Source organism: Callionymus lyra, chromosome 18 (genome assembly GCF_982586985.1).
Source record: "Callionymus lyra chromosome 18, fCalLyr1.hap1.1, whole genome shotgun sequence".
In the NCBI taxonomy this organism is placed as follows: Eukaryota; Metazoa; Chordata; class Actinopteri; order Syngnathiformes; family Callionymidae; genus Callionymus; species Callionymus lyra.
In genome coordinates this window covers 16,162,830-16,186,042 of record NC_141835.1, presented here as the reverse complement: position 1 = coordinate 16,186,042, position 23,213 = coordinate 16,162,830, and the positions used below count along the sequence as shown (strand labels likewise).

The window sequence follows — 23,213 nt, the reverse complement described above, 5'->3', positions numbered from 1 at the left end:
CTACTTAACTTCACAGCCACTCCCTCTCAGCCACGATTGGTGGTTCGGTTTTCAGTAAGGTATGTCTGGAAAGGGCGGGGTTTGCTCTTGTTAACGTGTGTTATGTAGCAGTAGCGCCACCCGGTGTTTCCGCGGTCACCAAAACGAGCCCACCCCGAGTAGCCGGATCCAGACCCGCCCACGTGAACCAGAAGCAGCGGAGAGTGTGACGGGTTGAAGCCGCTCTGGGAAGTCTGAGGACCGGCTGAGTCAACGGACGACACCGCTGCTCGAACACCGACACGAAGCTCTACGTAAGTTGATTCTCTTTACAAACGTGTTCCGTGGGGAGTCCGGGGCATTAGCCGAGTTAGCTTCACACCCGGGGCCTGGGAACGGCCTTTTTTGGAGGCTGAAGCGGAAGAATGGAGCCACACGCCGGGTCAGAGATTTCAGTTACGGGGAGGTTGGGTCACCGAGCCCGGGCCGAGGCCTTGCTAGGACTCGAACCCACGCCCTCGCGTGGATGCGAGCGGTCTTCGTGGCGGGCATTTAAACTCGCACACGCGGATATTTGCGGGTCACTTTAATACACCGCCGCGGTGCTAATAAGTGGCCGGCTAGCGTGAGAACCGGGTTAGCCTTCATGTTAGCCTCCTGTCACCGCGAGGACCTGGACTTTACAAAGCAGGATCCAACTACTTGTAGCGATGTTAAGAGAGTCTCGCTCCGAAAGCTCATGGTATCGGATCACTTTTTTTGTAGTTAATATAAATACCCTTGCGAATAAGTTTTGGAGCAGTTCTTCTAATCTAGTAAGACAAGCAGCCATTACGTGTCACGGTTCAGCCCGATGGTTACACATGACGACACATTCCGGGACACTTGGTCCTCTGCCTAAAATTATCTCAATACTAGTCAGCCGAACATTCGCTTAAAATTAGATTTATTCTGACTATTTATGTGGTAAACTACACATAACTTTAGCTATCAGATAAATATACTATAAGTAAACGTGTTCCAAACATCAATATTTCAACTATTACTCAGTTAAATATTATTTAGATATTGAAAATCAAATGATATTTCGATTTTTGAAATATAATTATACTTTTGACTAGTTAAAAGGAGGTTCAGACAAATCATTTTTGTTCTAATAATCTCTGGCAATACGATACGCGTCACGATACGCGTCACGATACAGCTGCAACAGTACGATATGTGTGTAGCATTGACCGAGTACTTGACTCTGGCGTTACAGGAGTTACAGATGGTGACCCTTGACTAAGTCGTAACCGCTTTCCATACCAAAATATGCCCAAAGATCAGCGTTAAAAGTCGACTGTATCCTCTCGTCCCCAGTCATCTCTGGGATCTCGCAAGATTGTTTGTTGTTTGATAATTTAGATATCATAAACCTTTTAGTAGGTCATTGAACAGATTCCAGATTTTTTTTTTGTCACGGTTTAATATTTCATTCACTGGCTCTCAAATTTTACCACTGTGGTCACACATTTCCCTGTCTGGGGCCAATAAAGGAACTATCTATCTTATCTTATGTCTTTTATCTTTCAGCACATGCTTTATGAGAAATGTTCCAAATACAGAATGGACACATGTTTTTTATATTTAAGCAGTGACGAAATAAACTTGGTTTATAATTTAATTATTTGGTTTAATTACCCGAAAGACACTTTACTACTTTTATCATTTGTTATTAATGTTGATATGTGTTACTCCCTTATTGCGATCTTGCGCTGCACTTTCCCACCTGCTGTAGGCATTTCTTCACCAGCTGTTTGTGGGATTTCTCCTCGTCAGCATTCAACGCTGTAGATATATTTCACTGTTAAGACTTTAAAGGACATATGAGATGAATCGTATCGACTTGTTAGTTAAAGGTGGTCATGCCTGGTGCCACGTCTCAAAGGTCTTGTGATATAAATGAGTCATTTGTCCTACCTGACATCTCAGAGAAAATTAAACTGAGAGTCACCAGGTAGTGCATCGCAGTTATTTAGTCACCAACTCATTTGCGTATAAGGGAGTATAATGGCTGTTAAATGTTGCCACCACAAATTGAAACTTAAACTGAGAATTTGCGGTTTGAGAGCATGGTCCTGACACAAAGTAGAAAATAATGACAATTATTTTGGCATCTTGATTTTAATTTATTATTTTATTTTTAATCTAAGGTCATTTGTATCCCCGAAACCCAAATGTTGTATTGCAAACTCGTCTGTAACATCCACTGACTACATTTTGTGTCAGAATTGTATTTGCATAACATCAAAACAAAATACAGGGTGTGAAGTCGGATAGAACATTAGACAAAAGCCTGCTGTAGTGGACCAGGAATGATCTCAGCCTTTGTTTTTAGTCGGCTGTCAAACTACATTTTTGACATTTGTATACTTTAAATAATCTTGGTGCACTTGATGCAAACTGCACAACATAATTCAGTTTTATGTCGTTTTTTTTACCAACTATGTTTAAGGAAGTGAACAAATCTGACTGCCAATCCATATTCAGATCTGAAGACATCTAAAATATCTTTCTATTGATGTAAGTGGGAATTGTAGCTGACTTGCATCTGATCCGGTCCTGTAATGTAAAGATCAAACAATGGCTATCTAAAGAAACATAACTTTTTGCTACCCCTGAACATGTGAAGTTCCCAACAGAGCCTTCCTCCTTCGTTAAATGTCCTCTCTAGAACCACTTTATTTAACACACACTCATTTTTCAATCCATCCTTTATCCCCTAAATATATGGTGCAGCACTCAATGGGAGCGCTGTGCTCTTCCAGACCACAGAAGAGCTGTTATTGTTCTTCATGAGCTGTTTGTGGTTAAGTTGTCGAGTCCGATGGTTATCAAGAGCCCGCTGGCTCCGTTCTTGCCAAATGGTGGAATTTCGGGGAGCCAAGTTGTTGGATTCCCGAGAGCTAACGGCTCGAGAGGGCTTTGTCCTCTGGGTTTATTACAATCTAGAACTCTGTATCAAAATATTAGTGCATAGATCTTGTTCATAAGCCAAAGGTGGCTCTTGTGTTGGTTATGATTTGTGACTTATGTTTTAACTGGGACTCGGGTCATGATTTTTCTGAAGGAAATACCAATCTGACAATCTGTAAATGCTTCGTGCGTGACCATCCCACTTCTGACACCATTGAGAATTAACTAAGTCCCTTGTGGCAGACCTGTTTGCATAAGGTCCTAATAAATTAATAAAGCTTAAATGTTGACAAACTACTTTCTGGTAGGTGATACTACTTACCATGTCATAAGTATGTTCGTTGATCACATGTTTGTTATAACATTCTGGCTTGGTTGGTTTTCCAAACATACTTCGGTTGTCTATGTTCCCAAAGGGAAGTGAGCAAAGCATGAAAGCAGTATTAGAAAGTCAAGGTGTACCTTGTTTTCTATATGTTAAATTTTGAACTAAATAGCGTACTGTTTTATTCCTCATCTTGTAGTGTTCTGCTCCACTTGCGTAGATTTGACTCTGCATTTTAACAGTCTACTACTAAAATAAGCTCTGTGTCGCTGCATCTTAAATTATGCGGGTGATCTCAGACGTGGACATTATTTCCACTTCATATTATATCTCTGCCTCAAGCAGATTGTTTACTTCTGATTAACCAAAGTATTTGCAGAAGCCAACGTCTTAAATCGCTTTGCATCCTTAACTCCACAAAATGATTCGACTGCGTGCAACAGCAAACAACTCCAGTCACATTCTAGTTGAAGCTACTAAGCTGCTTATGATGGGGGTCCAAACAATGTCCAGGTTTTTGCTCGGAGCGCTCCATAATTATCCAGTTGCGAGGAATGTGAGTTTTCCTCGCGCAGACTGAAAGTTAACTGATGTGTAAGACAAACTTTGTCGGTCAACTGTGAGAACTCGCCCTCACGCGTTAGCCTGTCCAACCACAGCTCCAATGACCCAGATTTGTAAAGGTAAAATCTTGAGGTTGTTGCTTAAAGGGATAGTTCCTCTGATAACTTCCTCTTCGTTTGATGGATCTACTGACTCCTTCAAGAAACACCTGAAGACACTTTTATTTGTTCAGGCTTTTCCTTGATTCTCTGAGACTCCTGTGTTGGTCTCTGTGTTATCTTGACCTTTTAAGTATCTTTTATTGGGTGTTGTTTTGATTGTTTAAGCGCTTTGTGACCCTGGTCTAGAAAAGCGCTCTATAAATATTACTTGCTTACTAGTTCACCCAAAATTCAGACGTAGCTCATTTTTACTAACTCTCAAGTCTTTACAGGCAGAAATCTAAGGGCAGCAACCAGTGCTTACTTTTCTCCATCCAGAAAACAATCCAAATACCCCCATACTAGTCATATAAAATTTCCCTTTTTTATTAGAGCGGAATGGACATACATTTCTCCATAAAGATGCATCTTACGCTGAACATTGAAATTACATTTGAATCTTGGGTGAACTATCACTTTGATGAGCGCTTTTGAGTTTAATGAGGGTCGATTTTGTTGGCAGTGAAACCGGCAACATGACACTTGGGGTTTAAGCCGCAGGAAGTCTTGCTGTGGAAGGTTATTCTTAAGTGCGTTATCGTGTGTAATCTGCTTAATCCAACTTGCTAAACTAGTCTGCACTCAACCTACATCAGAGTCGATCACCGTTGACACAAACAGCCATCAATTCTACCAGTGCCTGACATGGCAACTTGACTGTCCGAAACAATCTGGGATTGATGTTTGTTAGCAGAGCACTAAAACAGCCACCTGAACATCAGCACTTTTTTTCTTTTTTTTTTACAACACATTGATCCACATCCCTTCAGATTCAAGGACCTGACTTGAAGGTAGGGAAGTTGATCTAGTAGAAAATGTGTCGGGACATGAAACTCATTCCCCACCAGGACAGATAAATTGAAGCATTTGTCTCAGCAGAGGAATGTTGCCTCCGGTTCAGTACATGGGATTCAAACCAGTGGACTAGAAAACCAGAATGAAGTCTCCTCCAGGTGACTGAACTGTAATCGGAAGCGCACTGGTCAGCAGCCGTCCGAGTGTATTTTTGCTCCGTGCAAATCCATCATGAAGGGAGTCTCTGCTGTCCTCGGAAGACCTGAATGAGACCGTGACCCTGGTCCGGACCGATTTGATTCTTTCAGGTTGATAATTTATTGACTGTGCCGGCGCTGAACTCCCGTGAATGCAAAGAGGTTCCGAGACTTGTCTAAATGTATCACTAATGGAGGGTACAGTCAAAGGCCTTCAAGCATTATCAATTCAAATACGTGGTCATTCCTTGATATCTTCCCTCAGTTGCGGCACAATGTTTATTCACGGATATCGTTGGTTTCTTTGTTGTTGAGATTTAGCTTTTTGAGGGTAATGGAAATCTTTGAGCGATTAAAATAATTTGAAAATAATAAAAGCGGAACAAAACTTGTATTTATAACAATTTCTGTTTCCTGCAGCATGGCGGACATCTATGACTCTCAGTACCTCCTCATCCTGGCCCCTTCCCTGGTCATCGCCCTCATGTTCCTCTTCTTCTGGCTCTTCATGAAGGAAACCTCCTACGATGAGGTTCTGGCCAAACAGAAAAGGGACCTGAAGGTGCCACCGGTCAAACCAGAAGCTCGTAAAAAGACGGAGAAGAAGAAGAGCAAGAAGAAGGAGAGTACGAATGTTGGCGGGGGAGGTGGAGCCGCCGGAGAGTCCGAGGAAGATCAGCGGGAATACGAAGCTGCAGACGGGAACAACAGCTCCTCTCTGGAAATGGACGAGGAACCGGTCGTGACTATTGCTCAACCAGCTCCCACTACATATGGGGCACCTCCTGCTGCAGTGGAGCCTCCTGCTGGTCTGAGGGAGAGAAAGAAGAAAGATAAAAAAGCGAAGGTTGCTGCCACTGTAACGGCTGCTGCTCCCGCGCCCGTACAGAAGGCCACCACGCCTCCACCTGAGGAACCGAAGGTCAACGGCTCCAAGCCTGTGAGCCACAAAACAACGGAACCGAAAGCTGCGGCCAAACAGTCCAGCCCACCTTCCCCTAAAGCAGAGATCCAGGTTCAAGTGCAGGCAGCCCCCCCTCAGACCCAGGTGCAGACGCCCCCGCCCACTTCTGGAAAGAAAGCAAAGAAGAACAAACAGAAAATAGAACCAGGTATGTTTGAAAAGATGTCTTTTGATGTTGAAATTAGTGCGTTGATGATGCATGTTCAGTAGACGACAAGAAAACAACCCAGTTTACTAGGGGTTTGTATTGGCAAGAATATGGCTGTACGATCGTATCACGATACAGGAGCATCGATACGCTATATATTGCCATACTATTTGAACAATGATATAATCTCAGTTTTGCTAGATTACTTGACTATTGACTGATTCATTCCTGCTTTCATTTGTTTTGAACGCAAAATATGTCCAAAGATAGACTTTAAAAGTCGCTGGAGTTGAACGTATCCTCTCGTCCTAGGTCATTGCAGGGATGTAATAGCATTTCAACATTCTTTAGTAGAAGAAGTAATGAGTGCTACTATCTAGCAGACAGAATTTCAATTGCTACACAAAAATGAACAAACACTGTTAATATTTGAATTGTATTTCAAATGCCAAATTGTTTAATTTTGCACAAAGAATAAATACATTTGTTGCAGTGCTTTTCTATAACTATACAGCATCGTGAAAATATAGTGGTGTCGATATTTTTCACCCCCTCCTATAGCATAGTGTATAAACTAACCCATTGGATTAGCTGGTAAGGTGACCAGGAAAAGTGAGAGAGAGAGGGTCAATCCCGATTGGAGGTTAAACTTTGATGTTTTATAGCAGAGGAACCCCAGCCAGAGGTAAAAGTAGAGCCGACGCCTCCACCTGTGATGAAGGAAGTTCCTATTGTGGCTGAAACCAAGGCGGTGGATGGAACACCCCCTGTTGCTGCAGCGGGAAAAAAGCGGAACAACAAGAAGCAGAAGACGGAGCCAGGTACAGACGAGACGCACAGGTGTTTAAACCCGATGGTTCCAGCACTGAAACTCCCTTTTTAAAACCTCCAGCAGAGGAAACCAACGCTGTGATCGATTCCACTGCTTCCGCCAACCATCAGGCTCCGGCCAATGATGCCGCTCCAGTCAAAGCCAGCAGCAAGAAGCAGAAGAACGAGGCCAACAAAGGTGAGACAAAGGCTTGCTTGACTGGGGAAAATCATGCTCACCTGAAGTCCTGCCTGTGACAGAGAACTCTGGGCTGAAGCTGAAGGAGCTCCTCTCTGGTCTGTCTGGTCTCCCTCTGTCCGACCCAGAGGCCGTCAGCGTCATCGCTATGCTCCGTGAGAAGAGTCCTAGCGCTGTGGACGCCTGGCAGAAAGTAAGTTTCGCTGTAATGAATCCCTGGCTGTGGAGTCGTGGTCTTGATTTATGTCCTCTCTGGTGACCAGTCTGCCTCCAGACCTGACCCAGCTGCTCAGGAGAGAGAGCGGCTGCTGACCACCATGCAGGAGGAGGCCTCCATCGCCAAAGACAAAGTCAAACAACTCAGTCAGGTTTGTCTCTTAAACTGAGCGTCTAGAAATGTTTCCTGTTCCTGTAACATTAAAACAGTTCAATGATTTCTCATGTTCTATGGTATTATTAAATTGAAATCTTTGAAATACCTCTGTACAAGGACAGATTTGTAATGGTGTTAATTCATCTACTTCATAACTATTTCAATAATACTTACAAAAACATGTTTTTTATCAATTACACTTATTTTTAATGAGGAATGAACCATGATAGATGATTATATAAAAATACATTTATCTGAATGTGCCAGTAAATAATGAGCCCTGGAGGCATGGAATTTGAGTGCCTCTGACCTGGACTTCCTTTTGGTTTAATGATTTTTATTATTCCTGGTCTCAGGAGCTCCAGGTGGAAAAGCAGAAGACGGGCAGGGTGGAGTCCATGATGAGGGAGCAGCGCTCAGCCATGGAGAAAGAACTTGGAGGAATGCAGGCCAAAGCTCAGGGCAGCTACCAGGAGCTGCAGGGCATGCAGATCAAGGTGAGGCCTCCTGAACTCATTATTGGCATGTGGTGAAAGTAAGTGTGTGGGTGTGTACGTGCAAATGATGCTTTAGAAATGCATGTTTACAATCATTTTTATGAGTCAAACTGGTAAGACTAGTCCACATTGATGTGCTTGATGGAGTCTACTGACTCCTTTAAGAAACATCTTAAGACGTTTTTATTTGTTCAGGCTTTTCCTTGATTTTCTGGAACTCCTGTTGTGTTATCAGTTTTATCTTGATCTTTAAAGTATATACTTTATTGAATATTGTTTTGATTGTTTAAGCGCTTTGTGACCCTGGTCTGGAAAAGCGCTATACAAATAAAAATTACTTGCTTACTTACATGCTAAACCTGAATTTTAATTGAAACCATGAGTCACAAATATGCCTTTGAAGTTTTGGCCCACATAATAAAACTCTATAGGATGAATTATGTAGAATTATGGGTGCTCAGGTTTCTTGTATCATATTTTTTAAATAAAATGACAACATTTAGAGTAAAATTAACAATTTGTTAAATTATCATTTTGAATTGCATCTTTGCCTTATTTCAGTTCCAGCAGGTGAGGGAGCAGCTGGAAAGCCAGATAAACCGCCTGCAGCAGGAGAACGGGATCCTGAGAGACGCCGTCAGCTCGGCCACCAACCAGATGGAGAGCAAGTGAGTCTTGTCGTGCTAGCCCGAGATCCCCCCCCCGCGCTAACGTGCACATGTTTTGTTGCATAAAAGAAATTCCGCAGAGCTAGTCAAGCTGCGCTCAGAGTACGCCGGGCTGATGAAAGAGATGGCAGACAACAACAGCAAACTGCAGCAGGAGGAGCACCAGAGGAAGTCGCTGGAGGTCGGCTACAAGCAGAACGTGTCACAGCTGGAGGTACGACGGCTTGTTTGTTTAGCTCCAGTTTCCTCAGCTGAAGCAGAATGTCGCTGACCAACACAAAGCAGGCTGGTTTCAGCTGGGCGTGGGCAGGGAAATGGGAGCATTGAAGGAGACGTCCTGGGTGTGGGAATCAGGTGGGGTTGATGTTGGCTTTAGAAGCTGGAATGTTGGAGGCTGGGTGGAGAGTAAACATCACCTTCCTGTACAGAGAAGATTTTAGAATAAAGAACATTTGATTTTTTTCCCCTAAACTCATGTTTCCTCTGATGCAGGCTCAACTGCAGGACGCCAAGCGCAGCTGGGAGGAGCTGCAGAACTACTGCCACAACGTCAACGCCGAGAGGGAGAAACTGAAGGGCGCCAAACAAGGTGACTCACCTTAGTTTGCTCTCCGCTTTCCCAGGATGTAGTCCGGTTGCTGGAGGTTTTCTCTTCTTGGCTGGCAGAGCTTCACAGCCAGATGGTGGCGATGGAGACGGAGATGAACAACAAGAACAAGGAGGTGCAGACACTCCACAACAACCTGGCCGAGAACATGGTGTCCAACGAGAGGCTGGAGCAGAAAGTGCTGGAGCTGCTGGATGCGTCGCAGCACAGCATGCCTGATGACTCTCTGCACACCAGAGCGCAGGTGACGGTCCTTTTCCTGCTGATGTTATTAAATGTGTGCCTGAACAGAGTCACGGTTGAACACGTCTACTCAACTCAACTTTATTTATAAAGCACTTTAAAAACGACAACAGTCGTTACAAAGTGCTGTACAGTGACATGAAAGTGCTAAGAAAGCACAGTTAAACACACAAAACAAGTAAAAAGCACTAAAAACAGCTCCGAGTCTCATCCTGTGTTAAAAGGAAAATAAAAGTGTGTTTTAAGACGAGATTTAAAAACATCCTGACAAGGTTGAAGATGTCCCACCTGAGGAATTATCGATTAATTGTCGATAAGAAATGACTCGATTTAAATAAATTGCAATTCATTGATTTGAACCCGTGATTCCTGATGAGTCCGTGTGACGCACTCGAGCGTCAGAGAATGAAGAGGCTCACACAGATAAAGGCTGACAGCGCAGAGTTCCGTGTGTGTGATGTCAGCGATAAATTTAACAAACTAGTTTAACAAGTTTAGTTTAGTCATAACACCATTAAATGGTTTACGTACTTACTATACATACTTACTTAAATCCTGTTAATCACAGATGAAATTGTTTTATTTATAAAAAAAAAATAAACATTTACTTTTAATGCACTTCATTGTTAATATAAGTTTACATTTGTTCATATTTTAAAAGGAATTTCACATTTGGCTAGAGAAAATATTAACTCATTTCTTTGTTGTAAAAGCCAGAAAAATTGTTAAAGTTAAAGAAAGGATACATAGTTGTTCCTACAGTATCGCAATATATCGTATCTTCACAAGAAACATCTTAAGACATTTTATTTGTGCTTTTTCTTAACTTTCTTGTCTCTGCTTTGTTTGTTTCAATGTTGTGTTGACCTTTAAAAAAAAAAAATGTTTTTAACTGTGTATTGTTTTTGATAAAGCGCTTTGTGACCCTGGTCTAGAAAGGCGCTCTAGAAATAACCTTTACTTACTTACATGTATCTCCTCATTCTTGACAACACACAGCCCTATTGCATAGTATTGTATTCTTATGTTTATGATCGACAGCTTGGCTGGTTGCGCAGCAAAGCATTATAGGAGCTGTTCTAGTCACTGTTGCTGACAGGGTTGTTGAGAGGATGGCAACTCATGTTTAGGTTTTAAGTAAAACTGTTAATAATTTAAATAAGTTAAAAAGTCAATTCTCAAGGCAGTACTTAATTTTTCAACCTCGCTGAATGTTGACGTAAAAAAATGCATCCGTGTAATATTGTGTTGTTTTACAGGAGCTCATGAATGAAAATAAGAACCTACAGGTCCAGAAGGAGACTCTGCAGGCCCAGAATGAGAACCTTCAGGCTCAGCTCTCCTCACAGGTAACTGGGTCAACATCCACATTTAGGGACGATTAAACATCCAGCAGCTCGCAGGCACGGAGGATATAGGCTAATGAGATCTTGTCCTCTCTTGCGCAGGTCAATCACATCTCCCATATTGAGGAGCTACAGAAGCTGTAAGGGCACCATCCAGACCTTGGTACAGACACAACTTGAATGTTATTGGTGATCATGTTTCTGGTAACTAGGTTGGCTGATAAAGAGGTGCAGAGGATGAGTCTGGAGGATTCTCTCAATGCTGAGAGGAGCAGCGGTGCCAGTCGAGAAACTAGCATGCAGGTAACGCATTGAAAAAGATTACAACCTCTGGACTCTGAAAGTGGCACCGACTTTCTGCCCGTCTTTCTCCTCAGGCCTTGCACAACGAGAACATGTCGTCGAAGATTGAGATTCAGAATCTGCAGGCTCAGATATCTGAACAGGTCTGTTGTGTTCTTTCTACTCCCATCATGTCAACTTTGTCCATCTATTGACATGCCGATGTTTCTTCTTGTAGAAAACTTCCCAGCTAGCAATGGATCAGATCCAGAAGAGGTGAGTGTCAGAAAAGTGTAGATTTCTTCTAGTTTGATGTCATCTGAACATATTTGTTCCCCAATCAGTTTCCAGGAGAAGGAGGAGAACATGAAGACTGTAGAGGGCTTGTTGGAGAAGGGGCTGATAGAAGTGGCCAACAAAGAGGAAGAGCTTAAGGTGGCGATGTGTACATGATAAAGATAATAATTCAACAGGATTCTAATGTATTTCTTCTTTGTGAATCCAGACTCTCAGAGAGGAGAGTGAGGCGCTGAAGCAGCAGGTGGAAGCACTGAAGAGACAAGCAGCAGAACAGGTTCGTCATTATATAGATGGCACTTTTATGTCTGTTTAAAATGCATTTCTCACCAGATCAATACATTTTCACACTTGAAACAGGTTGGGCAAATAGGTTTATTTTTCTAATCTATTATAGTTTATCAAAACGGTATAGAAATGTAAGAGAAAGGGAATCGTAAGTAACCCCTGAGCAATATGATTATTTTTGATACTGTAAATCCTTGAATGGGTATACTCACTTTTTATGAAGTTAAATTAAAACCAACCCTACAAATTATAAATTACATTTTAACATTACAAAAATACAGTATTGCAACCATATAATAATAGAATAACAAGTTATTTAATTGATTCTTGATACAAGAGTATCAAACAAACCACAAGAGAAGACAAATTAGATAGTCTGCAAAATTGGCTTTAAAAATAAAATAATCAAAAAGCCAAAATATTATAGAAGAAACAAGTATGTACTTCCATCATTAATGGGTTGTAAGAAAATGAAAAATAAAAACATAATGACAGCGTATTTTCATTTGAATTGAAGGATGTAAGCTGGCAAATGATTAATCTCTTGGTTTATTTTTGTGGCTAAATATTTTGTTTTATTTCAGGTGACATCGGAGACCGTTGTTGCAGCATTGCAGAGCCAGTAAGAATCCTTATATTTACACATGAACAAGAAGTCCTCGGCCCAACCAGAGTAGATTGAGAACCAACACTTGAGCAGTCGTGTAATGAAGACAACCCGGCATTAAGACTTGTTAATAACGTTAATTATTTCAACGGCTAATTTGGATTCACTACAACATTCTAAATTTGGGTGTAGCCTCCATTGAGAGTGAATTGATTCTGTGTTTAAAAAAATTAAGCTCAATACAGTATATTCAATTACAAATATTATCTTCAATATTATCTTCAATTGTAATGAAATTCTCTTTCTTATTTAGAAACAAATTAGGTATTTGGTAAAAGCTGTTGTTCATTCTCCCCAGGGTGCTGGACAGTGAGGAAAAGTTGAAATCGATGAAGGAAAGTCTGCAGGCGGCACAAGGGAGCAGCTCTTCCAATGAGAAGGCAGCAGAGGTGAGATGGTACTCTCTGCTAAATGGAGAGACTGGTGGTAAACTGTCTCACGAGCTCAGAGCAGCCCAGTTTAACTCCCGTCCTCTTCGACTCACAGCTCGTGCAGAAGCAGTTGGTCGCCCTCCAGGCTGAGATGGAGCAGCTCAGACAGAAGGAGACGAGTCAGGAGCAGATCAGTTCTGTGGCGGAACTCCAGGATCAGTGAGTCATTTAAGATGGTTCTGGGGTCTAGAGACAGAGTTTTGGAAACTAAAAATGTCTCGACACCAGGCTCTCAAAGAAGAACGAGGAGATACAGGTGCTGCAGGAGGAACTCATGGCGAAGACGGTGGAACTGAACCAGAAGCTGGAGCAACTAGAGCAGCAGGTGGGAATAAAGAAGTCATTTAAAAATATAATTATTTTAACTTTTTACTCAAGGAGTTCTCTAACACTGCTTGATTCAGTTCTCTGTCTGACTTGGAGGTTTTACATGAATGCAGAGACATCTGACAAAATGTAGCTAAAAGTAAACTAAACTGAACTTTATTTGAGAAAATGTATATTTTGCATTCCTACATGGAACTTTGACTCTTGGTCTAGTCATGAAACATCCTTGGCTGCAGCTGAGGCTACGTTTGAACAAAAACAAATTTCCAAATGGTGAATATTATTTATGTACAAGTTGGTTTGGTGATACCAAGTTGAATATTTTATATTTTAATGTATCTTTTATTGTGACCTTCAAGAGAAGGAATCACTTCTTTCAAATAATCAACATTTTGTGCTCTTTTTAGTGTTAAGTTAAATGATTCTAGTTGACACACCGGGATCTTGATTTCTCCACCAGAGCAGCCAATTGAGAGTAGTCGATCAATTGTTCTAATGCTTGTTGTTTTTACAGCTTAATGTTTATCTCACTTGTCTATGTTTCAGTCGCAAGTTTCTCAGCAGAGCCCAGAGCTTCTTCTGACGTAAGTAACGTCATTCCTTTTTCACTTATTTGGCACTTAAGAGTGGATGATTAAAAGATGATCCTCACATGTTGATGTTCACCAGGTTGATTGAAAAGGACAAGCAGGTTTCAGAACTGAAGGGTGATCTGGACGAACTGAGGGACTCACTGGATCTGCAGAGAAAGAAGAACAATGTAGGTTTCTATCCCGGATGAACTGCAACCGTGTTGCATAAAACTGTCGGCCCACATACAAGTGGACGGGCGCTGGCCAGAACATATGCAGTCAAGCTTTCACTGTTGGTCGTTTCCACCTCACGTCTTGTTTTAAGCAGTCACTGTTCTCCCTTCCACCGTTAACAGTCTATTTTGATTCAGATTGTCGGGGCTGAATATTGCATAACTGTGCTTCCAGCCTCCTCCTGTTCTGTTTGCCTTCAGCCATGACCATTCTCAGTGAGCTTGTCCGTGCTTGTGCGTGATTCAGAGCTTCAGAAACAAATTTCATTCCATTCATGTCTTTAATGCCTTAACATTCCTAGATGATCTCTGGATTTTTCTGAAAAAAAAATGGCATAACAAACTGGATGTGACTCGAATATTCAAGCTTGTGTTTTATTGGTTTGGCCATTTTATTTAAGTTGTATCTCACCTGCTTGCTCTTCCTTATAGCTAGTGCCCATCTAGTCTGCACTGTATGAAACTTGACGGGTGAACGGCTTATGTGCTGTTTGGTCTGTAGGTTCTCTTGGCTGTAAAAGCAACTGACCTTGACCCTCACTCACAATGTGGGGGGGCTTAGTTAAACCCTTCCCTGAAAAGGGACTTCAGAGAACCCAAAGTTGAACCAAAAGTCTAGACCGCTTAAAGGGGTCTCTCTGGTCAAATATGTTTTTTTTTTCGTTTTTCGGCCTCCTCCAATTGGGTCAAGTATTCTTATTATAATCATTATTTCAGGCTGTTGCTCCTAAGCTTTGGAACGATCTTCCTCTCCCTCTGTGTTGATGGATCTACTGACTCCTTCAAGAAACACCTAACAAGATGTTCTTATTTGTGCAGGCTTTTGCTTGATTCTCTGGGACTCCTGTGTCTGTCTTATGTGTCTTGGCCTTTCAAAGTATATATTTTAAATGTGTATTGTTGTTGATTGTTAAAGCGCTTTGTGACCTTGGTCTAAAAAGGTGCTTTACAAATTACTTTTACTTTACTTACTTTAACAAACGGTCCAAGATTTCTCTTTGCTGCTTGCTGGGTCATTTTAGACTGCTCTGGACTCTACTTCATCCATACAGTAATTAATCTTCTCATTAATACTTAATACTTAGTTTGTTTAAGAATGTCTGGTCAAAGTTTTTTGAATGCAAGTTGAAGAACCAAATCCTAGAGTAATGTTGAAGGTCAGCTGTGTAAAATTCTGTTGACGGGAGGCACCAATAGGAGAATACAAAAAGTCAGCTGCTGGTCTCATCTGAAACTGCTGGAACTTTCATGCAAAGACCTTAAAACGACGTCAAGTTTGGACAACTTTGAAGAGAGCATTAAAATCTGAGAGCGTCTGAAACGAAAGTGCTTTTTGAAAACCTGTCGACGCCTCATTAAAAAGGGAAACGCTATTCGAGGTGTTGATGATATCCATTTGCTCCAAAGCCAAACATGGTTGCCAACAGAAGTCCGTTTTGAAATGACATCCCACCAAAGGTTGGCGATGCTGCAATTTGAAACGAAAATGGGTGCAAGTATAAAATGGCTGTATGAGGAAGCTATTGTGATCCTGGAAAACCTTTTAGCAACTCTTTAAGTGGAACATTCCTCGAAGATGTTCACCGAGGATGACTGCATTAGAGTAGAAAGGTCAAGTTGCTCTTGAGGTCCTTTTGATCTTGCTGTCTAAAGGTGAACAGCAAGATTATACTTCTACTCTATCTCTGTATATAACCTCTTGTAGGACTTGAAGTTGATCCTGGGTAGGGCAATGTATGTCTTGGAATTGCATTTCTGCAGTTTTGCAATAAGCATGCAACTTTCAACCCACTGGTGAACCTCCCGTGCCTTGCCAAGTATCGGAGAAGAGGAAATCGGAAAGGGTTTAACCAGAAATGCAAAAATGTGCATGCGGTTGCCAAATTTTTGGCAGTGGTCTGCTCAGTTCTTGGCATTCGTCTCTGCGTTTGCTTTTCTTCTTGAGTCGCTTCATTCCTTTCTGATGTCAGGTGATCCGCTTGACTGCCATTTTGCCCACTTTTCAGAACTTGTCTTCCACAGTTTGTACTTGGTTGTGCAAGTAGGTTCCACAACTCAATTCCGATTTTAGCTCTTTGAATTTTACTATTAATGATCACAATCTTAAAAAAAAATCAATGGGTAGTGACGCTATTGGGTCATACTTGCAATACGGTTTTAAGGAAAATGAGCTGCTTGACGGAGGTCTGGACTCAAAATGTTTTAGTTTTTTAATAGTGGAATTAATCCATGAGTCATTCCAGTATTTGATGGTGAGTGCACTTTCCTGACTTACCCTTCCTCGGCCTTTTCCATCTGTGTTTGTTTTCAAGTGTCCATCCAGGACGTATAAGCCATGGAAGGTTAAAACGGCAGTGATGGCATTTTTTAAGTTTAAAAAGGTCACCCAATGCATTTCCCCTGAGGCTGAACTGAACGTAGTATCTCTCTGGACCCCCGACCAAAACAGGAGCTTCGGGAGAAAAACTGGATTGCAATGGAAGCTCTGTCCAGCACCGAGTCCATGCTTCAAGGAAAACTCAGCAAAGCTGTCAAGGTTCGCCATCCCACCTCAGTCTGCTTCATTCCAGTTACAATCTGACACATTTGGCCATTAGGCTGTTGTTTTTTCGCTGCCATTGATCGAATGGTATTTTTCATCCTTAACCGAGCTGCATACTCATTTACTCCTGCTGGCACTGTGTGTTGCTCGGCTTGAATCCTCAATTGGCTGTTCAATCTGCTACTACTTCAGCATTTAGGGACCAGTGTGTCAAACATTGTTTAATTGTAACTACAATCTTGGATTAACGCTTGTTTAAAAAATATAGTATCGTTAGTCATCATAAATGTGCACACTGTCCCTGTTAACGTTTGATTCCAAAGCTTTCTTTCTGTGATTGTTTGTCAGAATTCTCCGGACTGACATTTGGAAATGAGTGTGCAGCAGCTTAGAAGCGACGGCACTAGTCACCATGAGACATTCATGACCGTCTGCTTTCTGTCCGTCATCGTCTCGCATGTTTTTCTCCCATTCTGCTTCGGACTCGATGACGTCACTTTTAATTTATGATTGATCAAAGGTTCTACAGTGTTTGCTTCCATGAAACTGATTAACTTCTATTTTACTATTGAATAGTGTGTGCTTGAGCCTAAATCTGGTTCAGGTTTACAAAAGGGGAGTAGAGATTGTAATAAGATATGAATCATTTTAAGAACTTTAAAGGGCAAAAGTATTTATGGCGAATATAATAAAAATCATTTGATAAAGAGTCAACAAAATGAACGGGGGAAAATTTCTTATGGATAACATTAAACCAACAGTGTCTGTGGCTTAAACTTGTCATTTGGTCCTGATAGTCAGCATAACAGTGGAGCCATGCACTTGGAAAATACAAGCATGGACCATCACATGTGTGCGAGCAATTCACTTTCATCTTTCCTACCATTTGCTCGTTAAACATTTATTTACTTGACAGAATTGTTTTACCTTCTGGTTCCCATAGACTGTTCTAAAAGGTGTGAGTAAATGTTAACCACGACAATGTGACTTTAAACATGAATCCATTTCTTGTATTGTTCATGTTTTCGACGTTAATAATTCGGAAAATAAATATAAAATGTGCAATCAGTTCTTGAGTGTAGCCATTAGCGCAGTGGTGCATTCTCCAACCTCCAGTTCCCTCTGTGCTATAACCTTAAATCCAGGATTCTTCTTGGCACATAATGCTATGATTTTAAAACATAATTTAAATCTTTCTCTGCGCACCTCTCCTGACACTGGTGATCGTCTATGATTTTAAGTTGGTGAACTGGTTCCACCGGTGAACTTCCTCCGACTTTTCAATTATTTAATCATCAACTGATTTGGAAGTTTCATTTGTGCATCTATTAATGTTCAACTTCATCTGCTTCTTCTCTCCTCTCAGGAGAACCAGTCCGTGGTGGCGTCGTGTCAGGCGGAGTGTCGGGACGTCCTGCACAGACTCCTGCCACACGTGCCTGTGCCCGGCGAGCAGGTACGTCCCGTGTTTCCCCCCCTTACGCCTTCACAGTCCCTCACACCCCACCATCTCTGCAGAACCATCAGCAGTGGCTGCAAAGCTTCGAGAGAGCAGCAGCTGAGAGTCCGGCAGCACAGTCCACTCCTGCATCAGGGGATTCAGAGGTTGGTACAAATGTGGTGCGTGAGCTTCACAGCAGCCGTCAACGTCTTTGTCTTTGCTCAGGAACAGACGGAGAAACTGAGGGAAGCCGAGGAAACGCACAGAATTCTGCAGAAGGACTGTGAGACGTACAAGAGGGTTTTGGGAGAGACGGTGAGAAGTCTAATAAAACTCGTGTCAAACTACTATTCAGAGCAACGAGAGGGAAACGCCAGGCAAGTTTGTAGGAAGCAGCAAAATAATAACGTAAACAGCAGAACATTGTTACATGTGCTGTTGTTCATCTTCCAGATTATCAGAACCATCAGAACCAGAGCAGTGACTTGTGCTGCTATTGGTAGGCTTGTGAGCATCAGAGTCAGGGAGGCTACGTAGACGATGCAGAGAGGAAGAAGAGAAGGGACAGAGATGAAGCAGGGAGATCGGAAAAGACTTAAACGCATATTTACAATCTCAGTTTCTATTTGGGTGCAATGTCTTCAACCACAATAGTTGTTTATAATTGATGCACCCTCATTATTTACTTTTTTTTTCTTTAATCCAAAAGACAAAAATATTTGTCTATTTTTAAACGAGAGTTCATAAGATATTTTTACCATTGATTTAGTTTGACCTTTTCTCTGAAAAATGTATTTTTTTTTATTTTGATTATTTAAAGTTTGTTCAACCTGACCATATGGGGGAAATCTTTAAAAAGAAAATCATTCTTAAGAATGTAAAAATGTTTTCAGTCTGGGAGACAAAACGTGTACTTTTAAAGCTTTTATTTATTTATTTTTTTTCAATGTGAAAAATGTATTTTATTTATCTTTGTTACACAATTTTGTTTGTAATAATTTCATATATAGTTGTCAGTAATATTTCAGCCTGTGTGCCGTTTATGTGGACTACAAACAAAGAAGGAAACGTCAATATAATTATATGATTTTCTTTTAAAAACAGGATTTAAAAAAATGGTGACTTTGGTTTTAACAAATAAAATGCTATGAATTCTCTTAGAACTTGACTAAGTTTGCTTTTATAAGTGGTTCAGGATCAGTAAGTAAAGGTTGAACATTTGATGACAGTGATCTGTGAGTCTAACTACACTTGGTGTCCACAGGAGGGAATCCTGCAGCGGCTCCAGAGCAGCGTGGAGCAGGAGGAGTCTCGCTGGAGGGCCAAATTGGAGGGCTCACAGGGGGAACTCGGAGAGGTATGGTTCACTCGATTATCTCTGGCGTCTTTAATGTCTTGCTTAAGAGTCAAATTTGTACACAGATGAGCCAGAAAGTGTCGTCGCTGGAGCAGGAGATCGAGAGACTTACCGAAGGAGCAGAGTTGGAGAATGTTTGTATTAAAAAAACAATCTGTATTTCACTTGTTTTTCGCTAACTGGGCGTTTGTGTTTGAAGCTGAAGAGAGAGAAGCAGCATCTGGAGTCTGAGCTGGAGAGAGCAGAGCGAGAGAGCGCCACCTATGTGACGGAGGTCAGAGAGGTGAGCAGAAGATTTCTTCATTCAAAAATGTCAAGGCAGGGGGATCTTAATTTAGTTTCCCACTCCGAGCTGTTTTGTTGAGTAGCTTTTAAACGGTCGTCTCAAACTGGCTTTCAGCTGAAAGATCTGCTGACAGAGTTGCAGACCAGACTTGATGGCTCATATACAGAAGCCATCAGGCAGAATGAGGAGCTGAACTTGGTAAGAGCGACTCGCCCTCGTAGCTAGAGCTTTCCCCTCTTTCTCCACCCGCTCCACTCCTCTGTGGGGGGGCACATGCTTCCTGAACTAACACTTTCTGGGCTCCCCTGACACTCTTTGGTTCTCACCTGAGTTTAATGTGTGATCCAAACCCTATGTCTCTACGGCAACCACACTGTTGTCGCTCGTTTCTGCAGCTCAATTTGTCTAAAATACTACAGAGGAAAAAACGTATCGCAGCGTCACTCACGAGTCTTTTCAGCAGCTGATGAAGTTGTTTGTCTTCCAGCTCAAGTCTCAGCTGACGCAGACTTTGTCCAAACTGGAGGCCGAAGAGAGCGAAAGACAACGAGTAGCTGGAGACTTGTACAAGGTGAGCGCCACACAAGTACACCTCTCATGTTTAAAAATATAAAATGGAGGATTTATAGAAGCTTAATAATGTCCCCCTACTTTCTATGTTGAAAATTAAGTTCTGAATAAACTACCCGACAAAAATGTTAAACGGATGAAAGTAATGAATCGATTGACTATCTTGCAGTTTTCATTTCAAAGTTTATTTTGGCAAAGGCGACGTTTGATATTGAGATACTTATGTGATACTCGGATCACTTAAGTTACCCGTCATGTTCCTTTCCCGCCACTTGATGGCGCCATGTATTGCAAGAGATCAAGTAAAGTAGTAAAAGCAGGAATATTAAAAATAAATTCTGCACAAAAGGTAGATTTATTAATGACACAAACGCATGCTTGAATATTTTTAAGATTGATAGATATTATTGCTCATTTATGTGTCTCAACATACTACTGTTGTGTTTCAGGCCCAGCAGTCTCTGGACCTGATCCAGGGGGAGCTCTCCAAAGTGGCAGACCACCCGGAGGACCTGATCGAGAACAGCAACCTGTCATCTCAGAGTGTGAGTGAAGTGGCGAAGCAGGAATGTTTGCGATGTTTGTAGCTCGTTGTCGATCGATCATGAACGCGCTGTCGCAGTCGATCTAGGTCAGAGTTCACTCAAGTTCAAAACCTTTATTGAGACCTTGTCGAACGCTACAGTTGCTCTAGTCGGTGATGATTTGACCCGTCGGCTTTAGGAAAACGGAGTGTTTTATTGAGTCGTATGACAGAAGGGTTGTAAGAATTTAGATAGAAATATTGATTATTTGAAATGTTATATAATATTTAAAGGCACAATACTGTACATTTAAGGGAGGGTAAGGTAAAACTTTATTGAAATTGTTTTTTTCCAATAGCCAGCAATTTTTCATAAACAATAAAAAATAGAAAATGAAATAAGAAGAAGAACATAAAGAGAAAGAACAAGATGACACAATCTAAGTCTAAAGATAAAGACAAAGAACATAGGTCAAAGAAAAACAACAAAGTCAAAGGATACAAAGACTAACATAGAACAGAACATCCAGATACTCTCACTCCACTCCTGCCCCCGAACTCAGAATTGTACAATTTAATAGCCCGAGGGATGAATGAGTCCCTGAGTCGATTTGTTTTGCACCTGGGTAGGAGCATTTGTGCACTCATTCTGCTTCTCTGCTCACTGATGACAGTGTTCAGAGGACATGCTATATCAACTTTATCTAATAAAGAACCTTTAGAATTTTGTATTTGAGTTCTATTTAGGCTTCGTTCTGCTTGTTGGAAACTAGTAGTTCTACCAATTACTTCCTCTGAGAGAAATGCTAAAAGATTAGATGGATAGATATTTACTGAATTAATCTCCAGAGAGAAATGTATAGTTTATAAATAATTTAGACATCACACCAATGTAGCATTACAGCTAACTGCTAAAATGTTAATAAAGGCTAACAAAGGGACAGACAACACATGCTTTCCTCAAGCAACCTCTTGTTTTGATTTTCTTACACTGTGGACATGCCTCCCTTAAGTCATGTCAGAGTGCAGTCCGGGGGCCACTTGCAGCCTTCTTACAGATTTCATGCGGCCCACGGTGTTAAGTATACAACATTTTAAATTGTAAAAACAAAATTTGTCAATGTCACACAATGACTTTAGCGATGAGATTAAAACACCTCAAAAGAAAGTGTTGATGCCAATTCCTGAATTTGTAAAATGTTTTTCGTTTCTGTCCGTGCAGGATTTATAAATTTGGTCTTCAACTGGTTATAGCTTTTATTTTGAAGTTTTAAATGAAGCTCTTAGTCAATGTTGGTGATTGGACACCCCGGACGAGTCTAACCGAGCTCTGGTGTCCTACAGGAGCAAATGGACCAGAAGGAGAAGATGACCGCTGGACTGAACCAGACAGTCCGTGAACTGCAGCAGTTGCTACAAGGAGTCAGCCAGCAGCTCACCAAGTCAAACCAGGTAGTCCGGGCGTCCTCGTCGTCATCGTCCTCACTTCGGTAATGTGCTAATCACATTGTTTCCGTCTCTGCAGGAGGTCGACAAAGATCTGCCGAAGGTATAGTGAGCGGCGGAGATCGGAAGCACGCGGCGCACTGTCCCACACTCCTTATCACGCAGACTGTTCACTCCAGACCGCAGCTGCTTCACCTCTGTTTAATTTCCTCTTTCTACCCATCCTGGAGTCTTTTGTTGTATGATTCACACTTCTGACCCAACACTGCAATGGCACGTTATCTTTTTAACGTTAGGACCTGCTGAGATCCGTGTTCGTCTCCTTCCTCGTTCTGGTTCTGTTGGATCGGGTTCTAAACTTGTCTGAGAAGGTTTTTAATTCCACTTGAGCTGCTCCAGGTTATCAGTTATGCTTCAACTGTGGCTAAGTTAATTAACACTGAAGAGTTTGTTCTTTTTGTAACAGGTGATGTTAATAAAAGGGATGCTTAATAAATAACGTGGCTATTCCTTTATTTACCACCAAGAGGCGCCACATCTTCTCCGCGTTTCTTTAATCGTTTTTACATTTTTGTGGCTTTGAGTTGATGCTGGTTTTATCTTTTGTGTCACAAAATGTATTTGTGGCAGTAAAACCATAAAGATAAATAAAATGTAAGACAAGATGATGCCAATGTTGGTTGAAATGACCAGCTCAGCAGATTGTTACGTGTTGGTTTTGGTTGAATGTAAAAAAAACTCTATTGTTTTACAATTGAGTTTATTTTTGAGCTTTTGAAATGAGCTTCTGTGAAATCAAGGCGTTAACCAAAACACCCACATCTGTACTTTGACTTTGTCAGCGTGGATCTGGGGTTCAGCTCAAGTCCCAAACCCTGTCAAATAGTGATGAATCCAAGATGGAGTTTGTTGCATTTAGTCATCCAAACTGCACGTTTATGGTCAGCATTTGACCCCCCGCCCCCCAAAAAAAAAAAAACTTTCCTGCATCTGCTGTCCATCAGTGTGGTATGTGCGAGAAAGCTTTTGATCGGCCCACCTCCACACACACACCCACCCAACTGTGTGTGGGACAGCA

At 41.6% G+C, this 23,213-nt stretch overlaps 1 protein-coding gene across 6 annotated transcripts; it reads left to right on the top strand.

Annotated features, from left to right (window-relative positions):
* Positions 1–162: 162 nt before the first annotated feature.
* Positions 163–22,634, top strand: ktn1 (kinectin 1). 6 transcript variants are annotated; one of them, XM_087780431.1, is made up of 36 exons: positions 166–293; positions 5,439–6,130; positions 6,799–6,951; positions 7,023–7,139; positions 7,202–7,332; positions 7,403–7,507; positions 7,869–8,009; positions 8,571–8,677; positions 8,747–8,891; positions 9,170–9,266; positions 9,344–9,528; positions 10,787–10,876; positions 10,976–11,013; positions 11,086–11,176; positions 11,251–11,319; positions 11,394–11,431; positions 11,500–11,590; positions 11,661–11,729; positions 12,325–12,362; positions 12,706–12,796; positions 12,894–12,997; positions 13,067–13,163; positions 13,712–13,749; positions 13,835–13,925; positions 16,420–16,506; positions 17,879–17,968; positions 18,031–18,117; positions 18,179–18,268; positions 19,218–19,310; positions 19,376–19,444; positions 19,510–19,593; positions 19,711–19,794; positions 20,084–20,167; positions 20,616–20,711; positions 22,034–22,141; positions 22,215–22,634. In XM_087780431.1, exons 2-36 carry the CDS (start codon positions 5,440–5,442, stop codon positions 22,242–22,244), a joined length of 3,819 nt encoding a protein of 1,272 aa, XP_087636557.1. In that variant the 5' UTR covers positions 166–293; position 5,439; the 3' UTR covers positions 22,245–22,634. The 6 variants fall into 6 exon arrangements, with proteins under 6 accessions (XP_087636561.1, XP_087636557.1, XP_087636558.1 ...); XM_087780432.1 differs by having other exon boundaries at positions 6,796–6,951; positions 7,026–7,139; XM_087780430.1 differs by having other exon boundaries at positions 6,796–6,951.
* The last annotated feature ends 579 nt before the right edge of the window (positions 22,635–23,213 follow it).